Raw genomic sequence first — 18,603 nt, 5'->3', positions numbered from 1 at the left:
AGAGTTTTTGATAGAGTTGAGCACTGTTATATTTTTCAGCTGAATAATAGGGCAGAGGTTTTATAGGCATTAATAAAACGTATTGTTATGCCAAAACAGATAGTGGCCTCAAAATTAGGAGGAAAAATAGGAGACCTAGTCAAAGTGGTTTACAACTAAACTCCCCCAATTTAACTCTCACTGTACATCCCTATGATACCCCCTAGAGCCACGATCAATGTTAACATAAAAGTGCGGATCAAAAAAAAAAAATGTTTAACATAAAAGTAAAATTTTAAATGGAAAATTCTAAAATCAGCCTAATGGGCTGACAATAGTAAGTGTATGAATGTGTATTAAATGGTGTAAAAAGTGCACAAAAATCCGTGTTTTCCTTGTTCTTTAGTGTGTTTATCGTCAGCTCAGTGGGCTGACAATAGCAAGACCGATTTTAAATTAACACCAACAAGTTACTGTCCAATCCAAATATAATGAAAATCAAGTCAGGGGATTAGTCCAATTGGTTGGTTGATTTGCTCCCTACACAATTTAACAGGTTCCCAGAGTAGATGGTTTACCTTTGATTGGACCAGGGAATGAATTAATCGAGGTGTGCATGGCCTTGCCCCGACCGTCAAACAAAAAGAAAAATCGTGTGGAATGGATTAATCGAGGTGATCCAGGTGTGCCTGGCCTGACCCCGACCATGAAACAAAAAGAAAAAAATCGCGTGACTATGATTGACTGCCGCATATATCTCAAAATTCATCGTTATATTTTTGCCCGCCAATAATGCTAGGTGACAAAAAGATCGTTTGGACAGACCCAAGATACGATGCTCTATGCCGAAAATTCATTGTCTCTGAGCTGAAAGGTTTTTCAACCGTTGGATTTAAAACATAAAAAAATAAAAAAAAATCACACAATTTAACGGTGGAAAAATCTCTCGGGCACATAGGCACAATGATTTTCGGGATGGAGAACATCAACCCCAAAACCAGGTGACACATAACTGCAAAAACAATTTGGTTGGACCTACCAAATGATCTGAGATGAGACCAAGTAGGTTGTACCAAAATTCACAAAACCTAATCCTATCCAATCCAACACCTACCAAACAAAGTTCTAATTTTTTCCCCCATTAAACTTATGCCAATCCCATCAAATTTGTCTAGTTACATAAGACATTATATCTCTCAGGGGAATCACAAAGAGGCCCTCCTGGCCTATACCCAATTCCGCCGTACTGGTATTTATCATTTCTGTATAGTTCCATTAATTCTCAAAGCATGTGCTTCGCTTTCACTGATTCGCCATGGGAGGGCTTTGCACTGTGAATCACTAAAGATGGGGGTAGAGTATAATGCAGTGGTGGGAACTTCATTGGTTAGTGCGTACGCCAAATGTGGTGATGTTTTGTGTTCGCGCAAGGTGTTCGATGAAATGCCCGAGAGAAATGTTATAACTTGGAATGCAATGATAGGAGGGTATACAGTGAACGGGAATATAAAAGAAGCATCGGTTTTGTTCGAACAGATGGGGGAGCGTTCTGCGGTAACGTGGATTGAAATGATTGATGGGTTTGCTAAGAGTGGGGAGATTGTGATTGCAAGGGAATTGTTCGAGAGAGTTCCGGTGGGGATGAAGAATGTGGCTACTTGGACTGTTATGGTTGACGGGTATGCTCGTAATGGGGAGATGGAGGCTGCGAAGGAAGTTTTTGATGCGATGCTGATAAGGAATTTCTTTGCTTGGTCTTGTATGGTTTCTGGGTATTGCAAAAGAGGTGATGTTGAGGCAGCCAAAGCGTTTTTGATAAGATTCCGGAGCAGAATTTGGTGAATTGGAATTCATTGATTTCTGGACTTGCTCAAAATGGGTTTTGTGAAGAAACTTTGGATGCATTTGCAAAGATGCAAAGTGAGGGTTTTGAGCCAGATGAAGTTACACTGGCAAGTGCTTTATCCGCCTGTGCAAACTTAAGGTTATTGGATGTTGGGAAAGAAATCCATGAAACGATTGTTCACAAGGGGATTAGACTCAACCATTTCATTCTAAATGGGTTGGTTGACATGTATGCGAAATGTGGCGATTTAAGCAGTGCTAGATTGATGTTTGAGAAGATATCCGATAGAACCGAATGCTGTTGGAATACTATGATTTCAGGTTATGCTATTCACGGCCAATGTAAGGAAGCTCTAGAGTTGTTTGGCAGAATGGAGGCCTCGAGTGAGAGGCCCAACGACTTAACGTTTCTTTCTATTCTCTCGGCTTGTGCACATGGGGGATTTGTGGAGGAAGGTATGGATACTTTTGCGAAGATGGAGAAATGTGGATTAACAGCCAGCATTAGGCATTATGGTTGCATAATTGACCTTTTGGGAAGGGCAGGAAGATTGAAAAAGGCGTATGATTTGGTAAAGAGGATGCCGGTGACACCAAACAACACAGTTTGGGGAGCTCTACTCGGTGCATGTCAAGTTCACTTGGACATGGATATGGCAGATAGGGTACTGGAAGAGGTTGGTAGATATTCCGACTCTGGTTCTAGCAATGATTCACATCATCTGCTATTGTCAAATATTTATGCAGCTTCTGATGAGTGGGAGAAAGCTGAAATGATGAGGACAGTCGTGTTAGAAAACAGGTTTCAAAAGGCACCTGGGCATAGTTCATACATGCATAACAATCTCGAGATGAGTTTTTGCGCCACCATTACATGATCAGCCGGCAGTTAAAATGCAAGCTCCTGAACAGAAAAGTCTAGCAAATGGATTCGTATTTGCTTTTTGCTTGTTTCACTACAAAAGAATGATGAGTTCCAAGCTGTGAAGTGGGAGAGAAGAAAGGAGCCAGTCATCCTCCAGATCGCATGGTGTATCGAAAGTTGTTGAAGTTTGCAACTTATCTGGGGTTGGACCTGACTTGGGTTACATGGCATTCTATAGAAAATTGGTTGAGTGGTCCCCTCTTGCTTAGTAGGCTGTTAAGGTTTACAGCCATCTGAGCCTTGATTTCAGGCAGTGCTCAACAATCTCAAAAGAAAATTGGAAAGGAGCTGAACTTGAAAAAATTGTTCATGAACTAAACCAGATGGCCTTGTATTCATTTGTAAATTAGTAGTTTGGAATGAAGCCAGTTCGATATTTGCATGGTTTTGGTTCTTTTTTTGGCTGTGTATTCCCTGCAGAAATTCTGCTTCTCAAGCTGAAAATGTTGGAGAGAGAGAGAGAGACGCCCAAAGTCATGCAGAAACCAAGTAGATGCAAATCGTGGTGGCGTGATCAAGAAATAGCTACGAAAAAATTACAAGTACTTGTACCATTCAAGTTGCTCTGTCTAAGTGTACAATGTGTATTCTTGATCTCTATACATGACATTCAATTCAAATGACAAACAAAAAAAAAAAAGTCTAACAACAGAATTGCTCCACATTTTCAAACACCCCTCTTCCCTGCTGCCTCCAAAATGAAAATAAGATGAAAAAATGGAATGTTAATTTAGATCAACAGCAACATCAGCAAGCTCAAGGCAGAGGCATGGGAGGCTTCCAGTGACTGAATTCTACTAGGTTTCTATTCACTATAGACCCATTGTGCAGCCAGAATGTTTCGGCTGACTGGTGGAATTGCCTCACTTTTCTCTGAAGTTCCCACATAATTCCGTTAAACGCCGAGCAGGGTTCTGATTCAGGAGCATAAACCCATAAGCATCTCACCTGCCTGCCACGGGCAATCATCCTCTCTATATCTTTCTCTGAGAAGCAGAACAAAAGTCATTGGCCATGAGTCATGACGCTACAGGTTAGAAAAAGCACATTCGATGAGCGTAGTGCTGGAATTCACCTGGTACTGATTCTAGGTACTCCAACAGTTCAGGACCTATACGGTTCCATGGCCATTTGATTGACAGCTGTGTGTAGTCAATAACATTCTGAAATGGCAACTCTGCATAATCTGATATGATCACTGGGACACACTCCTGTTCAGTCAAAGCAGTTGCAGTATTGTAGTTAGCTCATCCTATCGGGCTATTAGTGTGGGCATGTCTTTATATGTGTGTGTGTGTGTAGTAGTAGTAGTAGTAGTAGTAGTAGTAGTAGTAGTAGAGAGAGAGAGAGAGAGAGAGAGAGAGAGACCACAAAGAACGACTCGTAAAACCGAAGAGTCCATGAAGATTCGCCACGTGGGGCCAGGCAGAATTTGGCATTTCGGAGGTGCTCAAAGTATTCTGTCCTTCCCAGTTTTTCGGGTCCACTGAACTTCAACTCTGGAGATTCCAACTGTTCAGAAAGTCAATACTCGCATCTTTTGAAGGAAATATCTCTTTAAATAAGACAGAAACCCAGAGAAACAATAGACAGCAAATATGAGAGATAAAGAGAATTTGATCAAGATGACAACGTATTCATGCATGGGCAAGGCAACCATTCAAGAGTGGCACGCAAAAAAACTCCATATATAGGTTTTTCCAGAAAATTTCACTCATAATCGTAGTATTACAACAAAAATGGTTAATTGTGGAGCAGAAAAGAGTAAAAATGAAACTAATCCAGGTGGTGATCTTAGCATAAAGGTTTTATTGTGTAAGAGTAACAAACTTTGTCCACATCACCATGGACAAAGAAATATATTAGTAATGAACAACAGGGCCTCTTCCAGACATCTACTTGCAACTTGCCAATTCGCAGCAATTACGCTTATATGTAACTAGGGGTATCTGAATCCACAGATCCTTTGGTTCCACAGACCTCACTCTCACATGGATGAGGGGCACCATTGAGAGAGGAGAGTATGGCGCCAATAACGAATGTGGATTAAACGATTTTCAAGAAAAAATATGCCCTCTTGTCTTACAAATGTCTATGGAATACTCAACCAAAGATGATACTTCTTAAGCAATTAGCAGAGCACCACACTTGACTGCATATACGAAAGACAAACTATTAACATTACATCCAGAGAGCACTAAGGTACTTGACAGAAAGGGAGAAAAAACATCAGACAGCACTACAGCGAAAACTTAATATCAAAAACAGGAAGAAGTGCAAAGAAGCTAACTTCCACTGAGACAACCATGAATCTAAAGAGAAGGCATACCTTATCTGGGTACTTCTTTGCAAGCTCTACCAATTGAAGACGACCTATTTTTCCTTGTGCTCGACCTAAGAAGTTCGCCAAATACTTCCTCTTAGTTAAAGGCAAAGGCTGGACCAGTCTATCCCCATGTGTGGTCATCCCATCATCAACATTTCCAGGGATGATGATATCTTTCCATGTATTAAAGGAAGTAGTTTCTCGCTTGTCTGTGCGATCACCCTGCCATGACAGAGAGTTCCAAAGTTCTTGAAGTCAAGAGGAGGTATGCAAGGTATCATCATTTTAAAGAAATACTCAAGAAGCATCAAATAACAGTTTCCGTTGCCTAATATCATGCCAGATAAATATCACCAGACCATATAGAGCACAATGTCTTGGGGAATTCAAAAACACAATTCTGAGGAAAAATGGCTACATCCAGCAATCTAGAACTTGCTGACCCCATAAGAATGTGAACAATTCCTAAAATCTTAAGTGTCAAGTCACTCCAACCAAAAAAGGCAGGAGGGCTATGGCACCATATGGTCCAGCCTTAGTTCCATCTTTGATCTTCTCAACATTTCTCTATCATATACGAGTTGCATGTTCTTGGTGCCTGAATCATATTTCGTCAATAGAACAAAGATCTTCCAGTGGAAAAGACAAAGTAGTATTCAAGAGATAAAAATAAATGGAAGAAGAAGATAAATATCACTTTATAAAGCAATAGATTATTTCTACCATCAAATTGAGAGTAATACACTTTAAATGTCACGGAAAGCCCAAAAAATAAAAAAATAAATAAAAACTGAAGACTGACAGGCAGCAATAACACTGTCTTCAAAACTTCTTGTATTTCAAGATATCCTTGGTTGGAGTAAAAGGGTCAATCTCTACTTTCTAGCATGCATTTGCTTTCCTTATGACTAATCATCGAATGTATCAATCATCGAATATATCAATGCCTTTACAATCACACTATGCCTCACCATAAAAAAGAACACAATGATCCCTAGTTTAGAGATATTATGGAAAGTAAGCTAATAGTCATGGAAACAAAAAGACACGTGTTTTCAAAAATAAACCGGTTCCGCACAATATACAAGGGAAAATTAAGTGTGCTACCTCAGGAGTAAGTATAATAGAACGATTCAAGTATGTAGCCCAAGATCTAAACAAAGTTGCACCAGCGCCGCTGCAATTGTGAGAAAAGAAGCATACAAACAAATTAGTGAAGGCACATGGATTGTGAGTATTAAAAGAAGTTAGCTGCTGCTTAGAGCTGTTACACACAAAAGTAAAACTTGACATACATTATACAACATCTGTTCAGCCTCTAATAAAATAATATGTTAACAAAAATTGTCGGAAAGTCCATAATTAGCTTTTCCAAAATGTATATCCATTATCCAATCAAGTGTCCCTAACTATGTTTGACAATCCGTTAATGTTCATCTTGGAAAGGAGTGATTGTGAAGGAAATAATGATACAACTCCATACCTTGGAAAGACAAATATGTGATTGCGGCCACCAGATAGCCTAAAATGTGGCATTTGACTTAGCACCTAAAAGCAAAACATAATAATGTTACACAACTATCGCACTTTTTCTTTGGGTAAACTGGATAGTGGCTACCAATTTCAACTAAAAGCAAACCAATATGTAAAAATGGCCACAAAGACAAAAGCTCGTGCATGCTTGATTTTCTAGCCTTTTTAACACGAAATCAAAATAAATTCAAAATTACACTATGACACTGATAAAAACCGATAATCAGCTAATTATTATACACAACCTGACAAGAGACTATTTTTTCTGACAAGTAAGAGAAATATTACTATTGATCAAGTAGACTTCCAATCACTCTAAACTGATGGTTTTCAAGCTTTGAAATGCAGTATCACCTTCACATATGTCTGATTAATCTCTTTATCGCTCAGACCACCCATCGTTCGGACGCACTTCACGTAACTTGGCACAAAGAAAAGATCCGCTTCCCCTTTCTTTGTTGTCCGAAATCTTGACTTCAAAAGCATCCTGTGTATTTTAACCTACAGTTCATAATAGAAACATCCACATAAAACCTAGCTTACCTACTGAAATGATATATAAGCAATGAAGGCAGAAATGTGTATTTGCAATCCAGGCACTAATAAGGCTCTGATTGGTAGCGATTGCTTATTCGCTTATTTTGTTTTGCCTTCGAGTCTTTACTTAATTTGTATCTTGATTCAGAGCCAAAAAAATCAAATAATCAATGGGCCAATGGCAACCAAATGGGCCCTAAATGGATTAACAATGGATGAAGCTTCTAAGTTCAATTTCTGAACTTCATGATAACTAGACAGCTTATAGTTTCAATTATCAGCTAATGAGAAAGGATATGTAGAACAACTCATCCTATTGGCCTAAGTAGCATGGACACGAGCATGGGACGCGACACATTGAATAATAAGTATTCTACAGATTCTTATACGTCGAATTGATGAATATACCATTCATAGATCATGAAAATTTATCGCACGGGGTAAAATTAAGACCATATATTCCATAACCTAAAAGACCAAGTGATGGATGAAAATGAATGTCTTCAGAATCTGGAAGAGTGCATTTCATGTGCTCCTAAGTGATGCAAATTTCCAAGTGCCTGTAGAGTGTCTGGTTGTAAAATCAAGTGAGGGAAGAGTGTTCAGTTCTAACAAAATAAAAAATCACAGTGAGACACCTTTGGACGTGCGTGCGGTTTTAAAATCAAGTGTCCTTAAGAGTGTTCAATTCCAAAACAAGTGCCCAACATGGAAATCTCAAGAGTGTCCAAAGAGTGTCGGTGTTCAACACAACACACAACCTTATTTTAAGTGTCCCCGCTTCTTAGCTATTGGCACAAGAAGTTCAAATTAATAACGTCCGATGTCTAAACGCACAATGACTTAATTAATGACGAAACCAATACACAGTACCACCTAACAAAATACTATTAACATCACGACAGAAAACCAAATCCCACGTGTCTATTAACATAGTATGTAGTGTCTGATAGCATTGTTCATCTCGATCACCACAAAATTGAACAGCGAAAACTTGAAAATCCTACTGAAAACTTGAACAGAACATTGAACCTAGAAATCGGGAGAATTCTACCTGAGTGCCCCACTGGCCTTTAACGCATGCGTCGGGGGAGACCTTGACGTGGCGGCCGTACATTAAGGGCCTGAGGCCGTCAATCTCGAGCTCATCGTAGACGTAGATCTTGAGGGAGAGGTGGGAGCCGTATCCCCTTTCGGGCCACGAGGTGGGGCCGCCGTCGACGACGGTGGAGAGAGAGTAGGGGTTGCAGGAAGAGGAGGGGTAGTCGAAGAGTCTGGTGAGCAAGAAGGTGGCGGCGACGAGGGCTAGGGCTCCGATCTGGTGCTTTCGTGTGCAGGGAGCGTTGTGGTGGAGTCCCATCAGCCTACTGGGTTTGTCGCTTGGGCTTCCCATTTCCAGTTAGTGATCGGAGTACCTTGTACAGAGCATGAGCTTATGAGGAAGACGATGAGGCAAGACGAGGTCTTTTCGTATGGGTCGAGAGGCCGATATGCGAGAGACCTTAATATTTGTAAAAGCCTCTTGTGGTAATAGCATCACAATGAATAGACTCCGTTCCGTTCCGGAACCAAAAATAAATTTTTATTTTTTTAAAAAATAATTTCAAATTTAAAAATTATAAATTTATTAAAATTTAAAAATATATATTATGAATCTTGTTTGGAATATCTCGATGAGATCTTTTATATGATGCAAAAAAAATTAAAAAAATATTTTTTATTTATTTTATTTTTGAGTTTGAAAATGTAAAATAAGTTGTTTATTTTTTAAAAAGATTTTTGAAACGGAACCTAATCACATTTAATAAAAAATAAAAATAAAAGACTAATCAAGATAAACGTTTGACGACGTTGAAATAATTATTCGCATTATAAGCACAAGTTTGACAACGTTGAAATTTTAATGTCCGCCCACTCGACAATGAAATCATGCGTCAGTCCTTGCGATAAACGTTTTGCGTTGGGACGTTGGGGCTGTTGTCGACAGCAGCTCCGAATTCGGGGTCCACTTCGGTCTTGCTCCGATGATCGGAAGCGTTCACTACGTAGAGCTCGTCGAGTAGAACAACTAAGCAAAAAATCAGCTTAATTGGATATCATTAAGTGCCTGATCGAAACTTTTTTATCTTGAAAAGAATAGATCCGAAACACTGGATCAAATCCACTGTAACGCATGGACCAAAAGTTATATGGGTTCTGATCGGACACTTAATGATATCCAATTAAGCTAATTTTTTGCACAGTTGTTATACTCGATGAGTTCTACGAAGTGAACGCTTCCGATCATCGGAATGAGACCGGAGTGAACCCAAATTCGAAGACACCAGCCCCCCAGCGTCCGGATTAAAGGGTGCGCTCATACGTTCTAGTCCCTTTTTCCGAATCATCTCTTCCTAAGGCCGGCCCCCGGTGAGCCCCGCGAGCCTCTGGATTTGGGCAATCTCCGGACAAGGGCAACAAAATAAAAATATATATATATATATATCTATGTATTCTGACGAAGTAATAACTCAAAGGTTGATATTGGTTTGTTGGCAAGCAGTGTGCGTATAACTTTTTGGCGCCGGGGTTCGATTCTTGTTCCCTGCATTGGGAATTCTTTTTTACTTGATGATGTGGCCCAATCAAAAAACAACTTGCAATTAATGCTTCCGAAAATTAATTCATTTCTGTTCCTTTTCAATCTCTCTCTCCCTCTCTTTCTCTCTTTTTTACCTCTGGTTGAAAATTGATGATGTGGCCCAATTAGAAAACAACATGATGTGGCCCAATCAGAAAATAACTTGCAATTAATGCTTTCGAAATTTAATTCTTTTATGTTCCTTTTCAATCTCTCTTTTTCTCTCCTTTTAGCCTCTGGTTGAAAATTGATGATGTGGCCCAATCAGAAAACAACTTGCAATTAATGCTTCCGAAAATTAATTCATTTCTATTCTTTTAAATCTCTCTCTCTCCATGAAGTGGAATGGTATTTGTCTATGTATGCAAAATATAAAAAATGTACATGCATATGTATATTATTTTTACAAAGGACTCACAATAGTTACTTGCAATTTTGCATATATGTATATGCATTGCACAGGCATCACTTTAAAAAACTTCAATGAAAAAATTAACCTATTTTGAAGTCAGATTTTTATTTTTCCAACTTGGTTCGTAATCTTTTTCTTTTCATTTTCCAACTTGGTTCGTAATCTTTTTCTTTTCAAATAAAAACTGCTCATATCAAGTTTTTCCTGATCATTTTTTTTGTTGATTTCTCGCGTGCACCTTTAAAATCACATTCTGCACACATTGAACGGTTCGGATCATAAAAATTTGATTGAAAACTATGAGTTTGAGATTTGGGATGTTTTTTTAGGTGTTTTTTTGAGTGTCTCTTGAACCGTCCCGATATATATCGGGGCGGTTCCGAGGACATCCAAAAAAACACCTAAAAAAACACCTCATAATTTTCAATCAAATTTTGATGATCTGAGCCGCTCAATGTGATCAGAACGTGATTTGAAGGGTACCCTTGGAAAATCAGCAAAAACAATGACCGAAAAGGGCTTGATCCGAACAGTTTCGAATAGTTTTTTATTAAACGGTTCAAATAAAAACTGCTCAAATCAAGCCTTTTCCGATCATTTTTTTTTGTTGATTTCTTGCGGGCACCTTTAAAATCACATTCTGCACACATTGAACGGTTTGGATCATAAAAATTTGATCGGGAACTATGAGTTTGAGATTTGTGGTGTTTTTTTAGGTGTTTTTTTGGGTGTCCCTTGAACCGTCCCGTATATGTATTGGCCCTCCAATCGATATTTACTAGTCTTATATTTGTTAATTGGTATTTATTATGTGTTTTTACATTTACAGGTTACTCAAGCCCTGTTTTCAAGATTTTTGGTAAAGACGAAAGTTAGCAAAAGTTTTGGATCGAAGTGTAGAGTGCTTTGAAACTTTGGATGGTTAATTCAATATTAGACAAAGCTTAAGGGACTACCATGTAATTATTGCATGCAATTCCTATAAAATAAACTTATAAACCTAATACCTACTGACGACAGCAGCTTTTGAAAGAAAGAAAGGACTGCGCTTTTAGCAGCACTGATTCGATCAGAATAACAAACAAAAAAATTAAATGAAAGCTAAAAATAAATGTAAACGCATTATAATCTTTTTTTGAATCAGATCATGCTAAATCATAAAGTACTATAACCAGGAGATCGGATAAAAAAAAAACTAGGGGTAAAGTTTTTTTGTTTTTTTTATATAATTCAAATTAAAAGTACAATGTAATCTTGTTTTTTTTTACTTTTTTTTGTTTTTTATTTTGTATGGCTTAATAGTGAGTGGACAACCAAGCTTAAGTTTGGGTTTGGGCAACCCAAATGCCAGGGTCAGCCCTGCTCCTCCTGCATAAGTCGGTCAAAAATAATCTCCATCGTCGTTATCTCATCTTTGTTCCAATATTCGTATGACTCCATCTATTATTCTATAGACCCCAATTGTCCCTAGAGTCGTAAATGAGCCGAGCTTTCTCGAGCTCGACTTGTTTACTAAACAAGCCAAAAACTTGAGGCTCGACTCTTTAAGGCTCAAGTCTCTAACGAGCCGATGGTAATCATTTATTAAACGAGCCTCTTTAATTGATCCGAGCAAAGCTTTTTTCAAATGAGCCAAGCTAAGCTTTTGTTGAACGAACCAAGCTCCACTCAGTTTAATGAGCCGAAAACTTGAGTTCAAGCTCGACTAGCTTACTAAACGAGCCAAGCCGAATGTTAAAAAGCCAAACTCGCAAACTGCTCCACACGCTTACAATCCTACCTGTCCCCTATATCCCCATTCTTAATATCATATTATCACATCTCCTTCTTAAAAATCATTCGACAAATCAAACGTGTCCCAAATGTCTTCACCCAAAACACTAAATGAAACAGTCGAATCCATTATTTTCTTCCAAACAAATACTTCATCGACCTAGCTCTCATCCCTTTTATTGACTCGTGTAATGCACGGGTTCTTCAAGTTAATTAAACTCAAAGACCTAAATTCTTAATCATCTTAATCATTTCAATTTCCAAAGTGACAGAGCAACTCCTAACATGTTTGTAGAATGTGATTCAAAACAAAAAAACTTTTCTATAGCAATAGTTTGTTAAACTTTACTGTCGCATTATTAATTTAATTTATTATGCTGAGTTAACCTATAAAGATGCGTATTGACAGTCATTACTCCCTCTGTCTCTATTTGTTGGTCCCTTCTTCTATCCCAACCGGAAAAAAAAAGAGATGCTAGAGACACATCAATTTGTCACACCTCAGTCACGCTCCTCTCACATACGTGTGGGTCCCTAGCATTTATTGTGAAATTCTCACACATGCATGTGAGAGATGTGTGGTTGAGGTGTGACACATTGATGTGTCCCTAACATTTCCCCAAAAAAAATTGGTTATAGTTTGCAATTGGTATGCAAATGTAATATGGATATACCATTATATCTCAAATGGTTCTAATAAATAATTTTTTTCAAGATCTCATAAAACGTTTTAAATTATAAGATATAAGCAATTGAGAAATTAAACGAACTCTCAAAAAAAAAAAACTAACAATTGGGACAGAGGGAATATATATTTATGCAGCATTTAGAAACAGAATAATTATGTGATATTCAGCTTCTCTCTTACCAGAGCATTAAGGGAAAAAATCTCAGGATACTCCATGCTTTTCATACAGTATACTACAATTTTACTCAATTTAGAATCCCTGAGTACAACTTTTGATTGATGAGGGTAGACATAGACATGAACTTTAGTGCTATGTTTGGCTCCTTGACTTCGTGCAGAGAATGGGAAAAGATAAGAGATTTTCCTTCACAAATTATGTCTTTTTTCTCTTACCCATTTTCTGTTTTCCATAATAAAATTCAAGGTTCCAAACACAGCCTAAACCTCCAAGTACTTCTCTATGGTAGCAGTGAGTGTGGACTTGGGCACAGCACCAATAATGCTCTCTTTTCTCTCCCCGTTCTTGAAGAACAGCACAGTAGGGATGCTCCTGATCCCGTACTGTGTCGCTATGCTCGGGCAGTCATCGGTGTTGAGCTTGAAGCAGGCGATCTTCCCGGTGTACTCCTTGGCCAGTTCGTCCACCACCGGTGCTATCATCCGGCATGGCCCGCACCAGGGCGCCCAAAACTCCACCAGCACCGGGTTTTCGCTTGCAATCACTAGATTGTTCCAGTTTGTATCTGTCACCACTTGAACTGCACATAACTTAACATGTCAGGGTCATGCTATACGAACAGAATACACAGAACGAAACGTTTCATGATGTTTCCTTTTTCGGATGTTAATCATCATGGCGAGAAATGAACATTTTACGGCATCGCTTTCTCTTAGTAGAACACGTTAGGTTCTTGAATTTTTCATGGGAGGTGAAAATGAAAGGGAAATGGAGCCACTAGCCAGCGCATATTTCACGTTGTTGGAAAAAGGGTGCTGCAAATTCTGAATTGTTAACGAAATCTCCACCAAACCTGAAACACGCTTCGAATCACAACTATGTCGCTTTCCTAAAAACAGTATTTGTCTCCACCAAATGGTATGCAAAGGGTTACAGCAAATCTGCCTTCAAGATAAATCGAAACCCGAACTCAAAGTTCTTTCCGTTTGTGTTTGCACTAACGAAACGGATAGAATACCTGCTACTGAACGGATATAAAAACCGAGAATCACTGAATTCTGTGGGAGAAATTCGGAAAATGTGTATGAGTACTTGATTCTGTCAAGTAGTGGTCTATTTATAGGTCACTACGCACCCATTGAGAATGGGTATGCACCCGATCTAGTCTGACCGTTGGATCAGATCCTACGGTCTAGATCGATCAGTCACACCCAATCACATCGAACTGATGTGCTGTTTCACTCACACCCAATCGGATTTGATCCAATCTGTTGGATCAAGCCCATTCGCGGTTGACGGCTGAGATTGCAACTCTACGAACCAACGCACCCGTAGGCTCGAGTTGCACCCGATCGGAACCGCTCCGTGTGACTCACCTGCTTACTGCCAACTAGCAATAAGAAATAGCGTGCTAAGTGCGCCGCTAAAGCGCCACAGCCCACGCCTCGTGCGCGCGTGTGAACTGCCGGTATGGTGCAAAGCATATATACCACTCCAATATATTTCAACTAACCAATGTGGGACAAAGCTCACAAAGAGGAAAAACAAACATTCTAAGAAAATAAGTAAATTTTACCAAACCAAAACGACAAGTCTTTTATTTTGAAAATCTCTAACACACGTTTTGCACAATCATTGAACAATCGGTTTCTCGCGTGCAATTTATTTTCCTCACCTTAGACTAACCGTAACCGAGTAGAAATATCTCTGCTTCTCCCTCTTCAGTTTCTTTTCCTGCCTTTTCCTCGAGTAAATTCGAGATCGAAATATAGCGTTTGGGCGTGTTTGATTCGAGTAATTAGTAACTTTAGCAATGATGGCTTCTTCATTTATGCATTTAGCCCTTTACTACTGCAGTCATTCTTCATGGAAAAATCACACACTAGTAAGTCATCAGATTTTTCTGAGTGCTCGACCATAGCGACAAAATGAGGCATATTTTGTTCGAGCTAGCATTCGTATATTGACTTTAAGAAGAAGGATTTTGTTATAAATCATTAGGCCTTATGGGATGGGCGAAGTGCATGGCCTAGCTAGGGAGGGAAGCTTACCTTGGGCGAAGTGGCCTAGCTAGGGAGGGAAGCTTACCTCCATCCAAGGCTTCACGGGCCTTGCAGATGATGCGGGAACCGCGATTCAACGAAGGAGAAACTGATAAACTGGAAAGTTTGTTGGTTCCTTTAGCATTTGGCAAATGAAGCTTTTCCTTGGAACAAAATGGGTTTCTAGAGTGTGCAACACCAGCTCTGCCTGCTAACACTGTGCTCACTTTAAGAGAAATCTCCACTGCCATTTTGCCTCTCTCTCTCTCTCTCTCTCCCCTAAAACTCTCTCTATGTGCTTGTGTGGAGAGGGAATGTGGCCCGTGTTGATTTGAATGGGGGGATTTTTCTTCTTCTTCAGAATTCCAAATATTCTTGTGTTTGTGTGATATTTATCTATTATGGATAACTCTTGCAGGATTGTGAGGTTTTTATGGTACTCAAATTCATGTGGATGATATATCATGCCTTGTACTGCTGCTTTTTAGTTTTCTGATAAGGGGAGGGGAAAAAAACACGTGGAAGAAAATTATTGGAGTGAACACTTTCTGTGGGAATATTCTGAAATGACCAAAGTGGGCATGTGTGCAGATCTTTGCACACCTTGGCGACCCTGTACCAGCTTATAATTGTATATGGTTTTTTAGGGGGACATTCCTGGTATAGGAACCGCACCATGCAGTTGGCTGATTGTGGGCCCATTTCGGGTGATTGGAATTGTTCGTGTTGTAGAGCTCGTCACGAAATTCAACCATGCCAAAAATTATGTTAAGCAGATAGTATTGATTAATACCTTATCAGAGTGCATTCATGTTTCAGAAAATGGATTTGGCCACTGGATCAAACTCATCAAAACCATTGTAAGAGCAACTCCAATTCATCTCTATTAGAGCACTAAAAACTCTATTTTGGAGAATGCATGTCCTTCAACCTATCTCCATTTGAGGTCTCCAAAATGGAGACCCAATTCTTATTCTCCATATTTGGAGGTTCTCCTCCTAAATGGAGACCCATCACTATTTCTCTTCTTCACTAATATTCCATTTACTTAGTTGCTAAAATTTCCTCAATTACATATAACTTTTACATTACGCATCCTTTTTCTATAAAATTAGTATTATTGGAAAGATAATACTACCTTCTAAAATGAGTCTAATATGTAAGTAAATACATTTTGAAATAACATCAAATGTAAATTCAAACCATTTGAACTCATAATATTATTTTTTCTCATTTACACTATCCTATCATTGTATTGGTTTGAATAATGAGTTGAAATGAGAAAAAAAAAACATGCATCTATTGAAAGCAGGGAAAATAATAATATCGCACAATAAATAGAGGAAGAATTGGGGAGAGTTTTGGAGGTGAAAAATGGAGAATTAGGTTGGAGTTGTTGATTCTCAAAAATTATTATTTGAATAGAATATACTTTTTTGAGTCTCCAAAATGGAGAAAGAGTGAGAGATGGGTTGGAGATGCTCTAATATAGAACAAATACACTCCAATAAGATATTAATCAGTATCTGATTAACATGATTTTTGGCACGGTTAAAGTTTGCAGCAAGATCTACAGCATGAACGGCTCCTATCATGAACGTGAACCCGGCATGGGCCCACAATTGGCCAATTGCACGGTGCAGTCCCTAAAAGCCTGGTCCTTTTTAGGGTGCACAATTTAATGGGGATGATATTAATGGATTGAACCCATAAAATGGAATACACCAAATGACCAAATTGGCCATATGCAAAGGCTTTTCTAGCACCTTTGGTGACCCCATGTCATTGAATCTAATTAATCCCAATATCCGTTTGGAGGATGAGAAAGTTGGTTAGATCCTGCACACAGAGAAAACGGCAGTCTACTCCATCAAGTAGATGAAAAGTCCATAACTAATGTGTAATAGTTTGTTTTCCGAAATGTGCAATGGCTTTTTTCGTAGCATCTCTGTAATTGATAGAAAACTAAATCGGGTTAGGATTCAACTCATGCTCACAATGTCTTAACGTACTTGATCATGTGGCTTACGATGATTACAAGTATCCGGTATTTATCTTATAGGCTTACAGGAGGGGTTTGGAAGTGGCCCTAGCTGGGAGGATTCCTCATTGCCCAAAAACACATGCGGTTAAACACCTTTACGCAGCTTCTCCCGATCGAGGATATTCAGAATCAAGAATAGTTTACAAAACTACAGTCATAAAGGACCTAAGTAGATGCCGTCTGTGAATCAAGAAATATCCACCAGTGTTAACAAAACTACATACAATCAGCACTGTCGTTGTTTGTCTCTGTAAATGCACGGTGAACGTGCCCGGTCTATACTTTTGCCATCGACAAGTTCAAGAAAAATAAAATGAGCTGTGCAACAATGGAAAATTCTTCTCTATTAAACTCCCCAAAGAAGATAAACAAAAAATGACACTAAGAGGGTACAGTTGAACGTTGATTTGAGTCAAAAGTGAGAATATCCTCAGCAAAACTCAAGGCAAAAGCATTGGAGGCTTCCAGTGACTGAACTCCACCAAGTTTTTATTCTCTGTAGACTGATTAGAACCATTGTGTTGCCAGTATTGTTATTGCCTCACTTTCCTTTGAACTTCCGCACAAGATTCCGTTGAACCCTTAAAGCATGTACACCAATGAAAATGTATTTCACCTGCTCAACAGTACATTTTTTTCATTTTATCTATCAAAATCTCTCTCAATCCTATACCAATACTCTCTATTATCATCTCTATCCTTATAAAATAATATAAAACATTACACATTCCCAATTGATAGAGGAGAAAAAGTGGAAAAAGAAGATAGAATAGAGAGAGGAGAGAGGAGAAATAATAGTTGTTTAATACATACCTATGCTACAGAGCTTCGTTAGAAATACCGAAGCTTTTTGACAACATTATTTAGACTTCTTGTTTACCTATTCTAGTGTAGTTCACTTCTTCATTTTTGTTCTCTATTTTACCTAAAACGATGTAAATACCTACTCTAGTAAACATGCTCAGCATGGTTCTGATTCAGGAGCATAAATGCATAAGCATCTCACTTGCTGGCCAAGGGCAATCATCCTCTCTGTATCCCTATCAGGGAAGAAACCCAAAGTCATTAGCCATTGCACTACAGGCTAGAAAAAGCAAAGAGAAAGCAATGTATACCCCAAAAAATGATTAGAAGATTGTACAGAGAGATCAATGTATGAATATTCATCTTGGAGGCCGTCTCTGCTACACCGGGTTGAATCTGGACCACCCATAACCCATTAATCTTTCTCTGTAGTTTTCTGCACTTTTGGGCGTTCCTATCTTTTTCCAAAGGCAAAAGTAAGATATCGGCGCTCCATTTGATCACCTGGTATTGATTCTAGATACTCCAAAAGTTCAGGACCTGCATAGTCAATAACATTCTGAAATGGCAACTCCAGATAAGCTGATATGATCAAAGGGACAGGCTCTTGTCCAGTGAAAGTAGTTGCATAATTTCAGTTAGCTCGTCCTCTATCAGACCCTAGAGAGAGAGAGAGAGAGAGAGAGAGAGAGAGAGAGAAAGAACCATAAAAGTGAAAGAGTCCATGATGAGAGAGAGAGAGAGAGAGAGAGAGAGAGAGAGAGAGAGAGAACCATAAAAGTGAAGAGTCCATGATGACTCAACACGTGGGGCCAGGCAGAACTTGGCATTTTGTAGGTGCTCAAAATATTTTCCCCTTCCCAGTTTGTCAGGTAACTGAACTTGAACTCTGGAAAT

At 38.9% G+C, this 18,603-nt stretch overlaps 2 protein-coding genes, 1 long non-coding RNA gene and 1 pseudogene across 3 annotated transcripts; 2 read left to right on the top strand and 2 right to left on the bottom strand.

Annotated features, from left to right (window-relative positions):
• Positions 1-1,014: 1,014 nt before the first annotated feature.
• Positions 1,015-3,125, top strand: LOC131306595 (pentatricopeptide repeat-containing protein At3g21470-like; annotated as a pseudogene).
• A 150-nt stretch (positions 3,126-3,275) lies between these two features.
• Positions 3,276-8,653, bottom strand: LOC131306596 (probable beta-1,4-xylosyltransferase IRX10L). The gene is made up of 8 exons (XM_058332933.1): positions 8,200-8,653; positions 6,963-7,109; positions 6,559-6,623; positions 6,183-6,252; positions 5,079-5,297; positions 4,118-4,261; positions 3,825-3,960; positions 3,276-3,735 (listed from the first exon to the last, which is right to left on the bottom strand). The coding sequence occupies exons 1-8, from the start codon at positions 8,536-8,538 to the stop codon at positions 3,506-3,508; spliced, it is 1,350 nt and encodes a 449-aa protein (XP_058188916.1). The 5' UTR covers positions 8,539-8,653; the 3' UTR covers positions 3,276-3,505.
• On the top strand, positions 3,948-4,306 carry LOC131306597 (uncharacterized). The gene is made up of 2 exons (XR_009193937.1): positions 3,948-4,065; positions 4,096-4,306. It is a non-coding gene; the product is annotated as an uncharacterized LOC131306597 (long non-coding RNA).
• Positions 8,654-12,775: 4,122 nt separating the features above from the next.
• LOC131306594 (thioredoxin M-type, chloroplastic-like) lies at positions 12,776-15,309 on the bottom strand. Its single transcript, XM_058332932.1, has 2 exons — positions 14,905-15,309; positions 12,776-13,396 (listed from the first exon to the last, which is right to left on the bottom strand). Exons 1-2 carry the CDS (start codon positions 15,107-15,109, stop codon positions 13,077-13,079), a joined length of 525 nt encoding a protein of 174 aa, XP_058188915.1. The 5' UTR covers positions 15,110-15,309; the 3' UTR covers positions 12,776-13,076.
• Between the last annotated feature and the right edge of the window lie 3,294 nt (positions 15,310-18,603).

This window comes from Rhododendron vialii, chromosome 11a, assembly GCF_030253575.1.
Source record: "Rhododendron vialii isolate Sample 1 chromosome 11a, ASM3025357v1".
NCBI classification, from domain to species: Eukaryota; Viridiplantae; Streptophyta; class Magnoliopsida; order Ericales; family Ericaceae; genus Rhododendron; species Rhododendron vialii.
This window is presented reverse-complemented; position numbering and strand designations above follow the sequence as displayed.

Coding starts and splice junctions, on each gene's coding strand:
- LOC131306596 (XM_058332933.1), bottom strand. CDS start 8,538: ATGGGAAGCCCAAGCGACAAACCCAGTAGGCTGATGGGACTCCACCAC. Junction 5,298..6,182: donor CTATTATACTTACTCCTGAG/GTAGCACACTTA, acceptor CTGTCATGGCAG/GGTGATCGCACAGACAAGCG. Junction 3,736..3,824: donor GTACCTAGAATCAGTACCAG/GTGAATTCCAGC, acceptor TCTGCTTCTCAG/AGAAAGATATAGAGAGGATG.
- LOC131306594 (XM_058332932.1), bottom strand. CDS start 15,109: ATGGCAGTGGAGATTTCTCTTAAAGTGAGCACAGTGTTAGCAGGCAGA. Junction 13,397..14,904: donor CCGTGAAGCCTTGGATGGAG/GTAAGCTTCCCT, acceptor AGTTATGTGCAG/TTCAAGTGGTGACAGATACA.